At 40.5% G+C, this 9276-nt stretch overlaps 1 protein-coding gene across 1 annotated transcript in view; it reads right to left on the reverse strand.

Moving 5' to 3' along the window:
- The window catches only part of ABCA4 (ATP binding cassette subfamily A member 4), a 154376-nt gene that overhangs the window by 8473 nt on the left and 136627 nt on the right, over window positions 1–9276 (reverse strand). The window contains exons 48-49 of the mRNA XM_018559208.1: window positions 788–929; window positions 443–577 (exon numbers count right to left, since the gene is read on the reverse strand). Coding sequence (XP_018414710.1) covers window positions 443–577; window positions 788–929 — 277 coding nt within the window. The remainder of the gene's footprint in view (window positions 1–442; window positions 578–787; window positions 930–9276) is intronic.

A 9276-nucleotide genomic window follows, 5' to 3' on the forward strand; every position in this document is an offset into this window, starting at 1 on the left:
GGAAGGGCCAGGGGAGGGGGGGGGGGGAATCCCTGCAGAGAGCTGTGAGTGACAGTCATGGCTCTCTGCAGGGAGATGATCGAGAAGTGAGCGAGCGACGGTATGCGTTCGCTCACTTCTCGATCTATTGAGCCGACGTGTGACGTGTTTCATTGCCACACATCAGCTCGAACTATGAGGTTGAGTGAAAATCACTCACCTCATAGTTCTCCTTTAATGGTCCGCAAAAGCGGGAGTGTGGCAGGGGTATGTCCGTTGCCACACTCCCATAAAGTAGGTTTATAGTAAATTGAGAAGGCATTTGTAGCTTTTGCTTGGTTGATGAACAACTGTGTCCTGATAAAGCTTTCAGTTTGGTTCTGGTAACCCAGCAATTGAGTAGAATACACACCATTGAAATAACTGAAATTCAACAGAAAAGAGAATTATGAAAGATACCAACCAGCAGCACCACTGGAGGACATCCTATCAGAGCAATCGCAGTGGAGAGTTTGCGCTTGTTTCCACCACTGTAGGTTCCTGCTGACTGGTCTGCATATTTTGAAAGGCCCAATTTTTCAATTCCCCATTCTGCAACCTGTTAAAGGGAATAGGGATTACACTGAGAACATGATGCATATAATATTGGTATAGTTACTAATAAAGCAGGTTTCCCAAATGGTGTTATATGGCAAAACACAAAAACCTACATCACTGATATCTAGTGGCCACAAGGGCATTAAAATATCATCTTGAAAATTTGAATACTTGATATTTCATATCCTGTTGAGATTAATAATCATTTTACCCTTTCAATCTCTTCCTCAGGAACTCCCCTCAGACGTCCATACAATTGCAAATGTTCGCGGCCAGTCAGCAGTTCATCAATGGCATCAAACTGGGGGCAGTAGCCCATGTTCTGATGTACATCCGCAATGTCTGTCAATATGCTGAAAGATAATTGATACAGTTTGTGATAAAACATTGGAATTTGCTAAGAAAACACAGAAAACTTGTACAAATTAACCCTTTATTACCATTACCATATGAAACATTTTATATGTTTAAGTGTGTATATACTCAAAACTTTTTTTTCCAGTTTTTGATAGAATAGGGAAGGGACAAAACACCTGGCAGGTTATTTTTTGCTGAATAACTAAATGTGCCGAGCTACAACAATGATCAGATATAAAGAGTATAAAAAAACAGTGACTCAAACAAATGTCAGTGAAAAAAAATCAATCAGGTGTAAAGTCTTTAAATCTTCATAAATCTGCAAAAATATCCAAATATAGCAATAGTGATGAATATTTCTTGTTCCTTCACGAAATGCATCACATGCACCACACCAGATATAGGGGTGTTCACCTTATTGATAGACCCCAGCAAGAGGTCAAATCAGGCAATTCCCTTCTTAACCAGGGGAGGGGGCCCTCAGCTCCAATCGCTCAAAGGTGCCCTCCAATGGTGTAATCAGACCAAACAAACAGATCGGTGCAACACTTCCTAAATAGGAAAGCAATAGCCTCCAATCTTTTTCGATCTATAGGCCTCCTCAGTATAAGGTGTCAATGCCAGGATCGTGTTGACCAAAAAAAGAAAGCAAACACCATAGCGCGTACCATCCAAACAGAGTATGATTTATTAAAAGAAAATTACTCACATAAAAGCAGTGGTAACATAGCATGGACTCTCTCTTAAGAATATGTGCAAGAGTTTCAAATGACTGCGGCCGTCAGTCGTAGAGATCAATGTGACGTCAAATGCCCTCTACGACTGACGGCCGCACCTGATTGATTTTTTTCACTGACATTTGTTTGAGTCACTGTTTTTTTATACTCTTTATATCTGATCATTGTTGTAGCTCGGCACATTTAGTTATTCATTTCTCACGTATACACACTCACAGTGGGTGTACATTCCAGTGCCTTGTAGCTGTTAGCTTGCTTATTGGCGCAGTTCATTTTCTATATTTATTATTAGGTTATTTTTTGCTGGTTATGTTCTCAGAGATTCAACATAAAGTAAGAGGGAATCTCCAAAAGTGAAGGAATTTCCCCTCTTAGACAGTTGTCCCCTTAGGAATATTTCCTTTCACTTCTTGTGCTGGTGACAACTGTAAAATGTTGTTTTTTCCCCTTTAGTTCTTGCCTAAGTTTAGCTTCAAAAATAGAGAGATGAATCTCCCCAGTAGGAACATACACAACAATAAAAACTTGACAGAGGGTCTAATCTTTTCTCATTCGATCCAAAACTAAAATAAAAAAGTGCATGCCTTTACATACACTTTAGTATCAGGAATAACAAACATGAATATCCATATCACACTGGCATATGTAGCTCATTTTGTATGGTGCTCTACCTTACCCAAGGCACCAGAAAAAGTACTGAACCCAAAAGCCAAAATTAGTCATTGTAGAATTACAGAGCATTACATTTACCAGAAATAATAAAGACAGATTACGTGGCCTGGGGGAATATACATGAGATGCCATGTATCAAATCGCAAGAAGCCCATTGCATCACCAGGGAATATCATAATCAGTATTTATAGAAGCCCTATGAGGTGATCTGTAGTGTGGTCACGTTTGCTGCTTCAGCTTCCACATTACTTGTCTTCTGTATTACATTAGTATACTTTCAGACCCAGACACACGGGTGTTAAGTTAAGCAGGTTTTTGTACAAGACCAGTTGTGTTGTCTTTGAAACAATAGGAAAATAAAATAATATTGGTGTACATAAAACTAGTTGCTGAGAAAATACACATTTTAACTGTTCCCATTGTCAAACACTGAACCAAAGCTTAATTGTAGCCTTGTTAATAAGAATCAACAATATTTTGACCTTTTGACATATTTGACCTTCGGCATTTAAAGTACTGTGCTGCTATCTGGAGTTTGAAGGAAGAAATGTTTTCCTCATAGATAATTATGTATGGAGGAAGTGGAAAGGGCTCTGCCCGTGTGGGAATGGCTACAAACATTCAAAGTATAAAAGGCTTGTGCCACAAGCTGAAAGAAGAACTTTTACACGGGACAACACTAAAGCAGAACTATGAGAGAGAGAGAGAGACTGCCAATATCCAGAACCCATTTCCTGCGTTCACCTATTGCGGAAGTCCTCTTCAATAAGGAAATTTTAGTGACTTTTAGTGTATCCCATTGCATACAGTCTATTTGCTAGGAAAAGGTAGATGATGTGCATGAATGTATGAATGCAAGCATTTGTAGCACTTGTATGTCTTTTCTTTGTGAAATAAGACAAACAGTTAGCCAAAAAGAAAAAGTAAACTATTTTTACATGTGCAAGCTCTGTCACTGGGATGGGAAGTGATGGGAAACTTTTCCCAAGTAGGGCACTGATTCTATTTCTAACTAAAAAATAAAGCTTTGGCTAAAGTTGGATACCTTTGCTGTGATGGTGCAAGCCAGATCATTATGAACTGCCCAGACCTCTTTTATTGTACATTGTTTTAATGCTCAGTTCTATCATTCCACACATGAACTTGACCTTCTATATAACTTCATTTCCATTAACCATTTTATTTACATAAAACATAAGAACGTAAGGAGATGCCATATTTTCAGCAAGAACTCTTACATTTAATATTCATGATTGCAATGGCAGTCCTTTGCTCTAATAATCTCTAACATCCAGCTGCTGAAGCACTTTTGTTAGAGGTAAGGCTTAAAACAGCCAACTCCAGAGTTTATGCACCCACCATTAACCCATGCAAGTCCCATACCAGTCCACCACTTTTTTTGTATGCCAGCACCTATAACAAGCACCTAATGAAAGGCTGGTTTTCAGAAAGTCATTGTACAAGAAAACAGTGCCAACATCCATTTTTTCAATGCCTTCAACCTCTAATGAAGCCTGGTCATTGCTAAAGGAAGCAGAAGGGGACTATGCTCCTGAGGACTCGATGGCATCACCGGAAACTGCATAGTAAAATAGGCAAGATGTGTTGGCCCCTTAGGCCTGGTTCACACCTAGACGGCATCATTTTTGTGCATTTGTATGCGCAGGTTCAGCGTGTGGTTATTTGCACATTGAGCATATTTTAACGTGTTTTTGATTGGCAGCGTAAGAAACATTGCGGTCAATGGACAAAAACGCGTACAAACGCGTAAACATGCACATTAAATTATGCAACATGCTTCTGCTGCGCATTTGCTGGCGTTTCCATGGAAGTCTATGGGGAAAAACGAGTTTGCAACTGCCAAAAGAAGCTCATGTATTTTTTCTGCATTTGGCGTTTTCCTGCTGGTGTTTTGCTGCTCAGGTGTGAACAGGGGCTACTGAAAGTCATGGGATTTCTTGTGTTGGGCATTTAAAAGCACTTTTCCTACTGTTCAAAAACACCTAGGTGTGAACCAGGCCTCACTGTGCCTCATCTTCTGCACCTGTGGGTTGCTAGTGCTTTTTATGCTTACATTAAGCAGTGGTTGGCAGAGCATATAATAATGACAAATGCACAATTTATCTACAGCTGCATAGGTTTACATTGTTTATGCAGTTAAACATATTAATATTCATTATTTATCATGTTGGTTTCATAATGACACATTTTAATGATGCCTCAGTAGAAAGCATTCAGTCCAAAACAACGTGTACATTTGCTGGCAAAAACCAAAACACTCTACCAAGGTCCTCTGATACCATATTATTAACTTGCAGACACCCTCCTAGACATAAACACTGTGCATATACAGCTACGTGGGTACTGGCTGGCATCAGCACTGCCCTAGGTCACCATGAGCTGAAGACGTGGGCAAACGCTTGTTTTCCACACTAACAGTGTAGATATGAAAAACATGTTTTGAAAACGACCTGCCAGATTGGATGTAAACGCTTTGCAAAAACAAATTCATTTGCTGATGGTGTTCAGTTTAACTACACAAATAAACGTGGCTGTTGACTTTCTGCATCCTGTCGGAGCATGTCCCCGGCACAATATGCTGCATCTGGGCAGAGGGGGGGGGATTCATCTCTGGTATATGGCATTTTTTTAGGTTTAAGAGATTCAGATCAATTGCATTAGTAACAGGAATAACAACATCACTAAAACTACCTGTAATAAATGGTTATACGGCTTAGATGGCATTATTAATGTTTTAACTATTCTGTTGGCATAATAACTCTGACGTATACTGTGTAAGCCTCTGGTAAATATAATTATGAAAGACATGTTTGGGATCAGTGCTGAAGATGGATGGTGTTATTACTTCTTTAAGGCCTTGTTCATACCAAGCGCGTTCCAGGAGCAGAGCAGAGCAGTTACAGACCGGAGCAAAACTGCGTCCAATGTATTCCAATGGTATTTTTAGCTCCAGTTCACATCGCAGCCTTCCGTTCCAGAGCAGGTAAAAAAACTGCAGCAGGCCCTATTTTACCTGCTCTGGACCTGCTCTGGAAATGCATGCAAACGCCTTGGAACGCACTGAAAGCCCATTTTAAACTTAAAACGGCCCGGAACGCATCGAAAACGTGGCAAAAAACACGGCACAACCCACTGCACTGCGTGTGCAGAAACTCATGCAGATCTGCTCTGCATTTGGTGTGAACAAGGCTTTAAGAGCTCCTGAAATATGTCTGTGCTAGTGTATTACTCACCACTGGCAGAGAGTAACAAGATAATATACTTAGTCAATTGTGAAACCACAAATATTTATGCTTGTTCATTTATAGGCCCCAATGCAAAGAACGCGGCGGGCAACTGATGTCTATTTTCTTCTGAGACTTCCTGACCTGCCTTACTACATTCAGTAGGGGACCTCACCTTAGATGCTATAATATATCCAAGCCTAGAGTACCTTGCCTTATTTCCACTACTCAGTTTACTGGCAGTTCTGCTACTGATGCCAATTCCTGCTTTATTCCCCTCAATCTTCATTTTGGTATCCCAGTTGAATATGACACTGTTTGTACCCATCACCATAACTAGACTTGTTCACCCAATGCACACTTCTAATTTGCTAAATTGCAATCCTGTGTACACAGAAACAAATGTAACGTTAAGGGGTGCTGCAGCACGCGATGTTAGGCAGCTCATTGAATAGACTGCACTTCACCTCCATGCATGAAAATTTAGTGCAGGCTGAATTTTTTGCAGTGCAGCACAGGAGCATTGGGATGCCAAAATGAATGGCACCACAGTGCACCACGGTATGTATGGTGCATTACCACAATGCAATTGTATAAACAGTGTATCTAAAGCCAAATTTTCTTTCAGTTTTGCTTAAAATTTAAGTAGTGAAGGGTTACAGCCTGTGTCAGGCTTTTATTGCTTTCTATGCCTGCCGGAGGGACTATTCCCCACTGTCATCATGTCTGAAAGGGAGAGAAAGTCCCACATTTTGAGTTGGAATAGAAGATAAATCTTCCAATAAGGTAACTTTTTCAAGTAACAACTGTCTAAGAGACGGATTTCCTCCCTTTGAAGAAATCTCTTCTCACTTCCTGTTGTGTCTTAAGACTTCTTAAGGAAGTGAAGGATAGGATAATTTCCCAAAGGGACACAGCAGGAAAAACCCTGACCAGGGTTTAAACCATTCCATACTGTATCCAAAACGGAAAAAAAAAAATGTATACTTTTGATTTAATAAATGAAACATGACATGATCTAGTATTTCCCATTTTTCCCAATTATTGACCAATTGGACTAAACTTTAAAAATGTATTGACAGTAGACATGTGCGCTGGCAAAAAAACTGTTTTGGTTGGTTTCTGATTTTCTGTTATTGTGTTTTTCGGGATTCGGGTCCAAAAGTCAATTAGTTCGAATTAGTCTAATTTTTGTTAATTATAGATGCATTAAATTATATTTACAAATTAGTTTTTTATTGCAGTAAAGGGACCCTTTAGGTCGGGTAGGAATTTTAGGGGGGCCCCAACAAAACTAAAATAAAAAGCATGGGGTCCCCCCTAAAATCCCTTACTAGACCCTTGATCCGAGCAGCAACCTGGCAGAGCAGGAAGGGGGCCACATGCCCTCAACATGGGAAGGGTGCTGTGCAGGGGGGACCCCCTGGGAAAGCACCTTGTCAATGAGGTCAAGGGCCTCTTCCCCACAACCCTGGCCTGGTGGTTGTTAGGTTCTGCAGGAGGAGGGCTTATCTGAATCTGGGGCCCCCTGTCAAATAAAGGACTTTGTATATTGTAACAACTACCCCTTACTCATTCACGAGGAGGGGGGGGGTTATCTGGGTGTCCCCTTTATGAAAGGGGGCACCAAGATTAGGCTAAGCCCCCTTGCCTACAGAACCTCACAATCACTTGGCCAGGATTTATGCCTCCTTTATGGGTCATACAGAGGTGAGGAAAAGGATCTTGTCACTAAATAAAAAAGCAAAACCATGAAAACTCTTACTACAAACTATTTGCTCAAAAAACAAAACAAAAAAAACAAAACAACAAATTGTGTGTGGTTCGCCTAAATATTCCAGCCAGAACCTTATCTGGTCATGCAGGCTAGGTGGCTAGGGAAAGGAGGGCAAGGAGCATACACCCCCCTTCCTGTACCATTGTAGGCCATATGCCTTTTAACATTGGGAAAAGGGTACTTTGCGAAGCATATCTGCCCCCTTACTTCCTCCCCCTTCCTGAAAAGGCATATGACCTTCTATGGTATTGGAAGGGGGAGGGGGCGTACATTTGCTCCCTCCATTTCCTGGCCACCAAGGCTGCATGTCTGGATAATGGTCTGGTTGCAAGATTAGGGGAACCCCACACATTTTTAAAAAATTATAGTACTGCTTTCCATGTCTAGCCGGTGACAAAACATTGCTGAATTATATGCCAGCCCTGTACTGGCTTATAATTTAACAATGTAAATAGACCCCCATTGAATTTAAGAGCCCCTGTGCGCAATTATATGCACATAATTACCACTATGCACAAAGTTATTTGTAGTGCGCAGCTTTAAATGCATTTTTTTTTTGCATGGAATTTAGTGCACCATTGCTTATCCTTACTATTCAGAATCAAATTTGTGACGTTTGAGACGAATTTAGCGTTTTCCCGAGCATGAACAACAACCCTAATGCTGAATATTATCGTTACATGTATCAACCTCAAGCAGTTTTCAGAATACAATATCTTCAGAGACAGTGGTCCTTTAAGTAAAGAAAAACTACAACAATGTTAGATGAATGCTTTTTACACTTTAATTATCAAAAGCCATTGCAGAGAGGAAATATCTTCCCTTGCCTGGTTTATGTTCCCCTTTGGAATAATAAGTGAGAAAGCAGCAAAGTGCAAATCAATGAAGGTGCTCTGAGATTTAACATTTACAGCAATTCTAATATTTGGCTTAGCACAAGTCTTTTTTTCTTAAAGTTATTGCTTCATATCCGGTAAACTGTAATATCAATAAAAATATCTTAACATGAATAAAAAAGCTGCAAATAGGACAGAAACTGACTGAATGGGGTTGTCTAAGGATACTAAAATTAGGTTGCTTTGTCTGTGTTTTCTGGTTGTGTGTTTTTAACATATTGGCCCAGCCAATATCTATCTGCACACCTTTCTAATATTTCCTTTACTGCTAGTTCACATTGCAACTGCAAACCTCTCCTAAGGCCCCGTTCACATATAGCGACTTGTCGCACGATTTCCGCCGCGATATCGCGCATTTTTGCCGCGCAATATTGTGAGAAGTCGCCGGCCAATGCTATTCAATGGAGCTGTCTTAACTCCATGTCGCACGTCGCTCGTCGCGGTCGCAAGTCGCTTCTACCGGACCCTTTTTTCGGCGGATTTTGCTGTTTTTCTATGGAGCCCGACGGAGAAAGTCACGCTACCGTCGCTGGAACGTCGCCCCGAAAGTCACGCTATCCCGGCCGCTGCAAAGGTATGTCGCTATATGTGAACGGGGTCTAAGCAAAGTAATTAAGCTGTCTTTGTATTTCTCATTATTACACTTTTAAGAAACCTCCTAAACGAGCTTGTTCAGTACTATCGGTTTAGTGCTAATATTGTTCTGACAGAAATATGTTTTTATGGGATGGAGGCCTTCTGGACAAGTCTTCATCGAATGTTTTATTTTAAAACAATAGTAAGTTTCCAAAGGAGAAATTCATTAACCCCTTCATGACTGAGGCCCTTTTTTCATTTTTTGCACCCATGTTATATTCCACATTTTAGGCCTGAAAATGACGTAAAACCCATTAATAGCATTTGTAAATACTACCACTGGAGGTTTTATATATAGAGTCAAGAGGTGAATATTTAAAGTGACCAGCTCTGATCACTTCTGGGTTCAGAGCTGTCATTCTCCAGCATTTGTGGGCCTG

This window comes from Nanorana parkeri, unplaced genomic scaffold, assembly GCF_000935625.1.
Source record: "Nanorana parkeri isolate BGI_ZX_2015 unplaced genomic scaffold, ASM93562v1 scaffold382, whole genome shotgun sequence".
NCBI lineage: Eukaryota > Metazoa > Chordata > Amphibia > Anura > Dicroglossidae > Nanorana > Nanorana parkeri.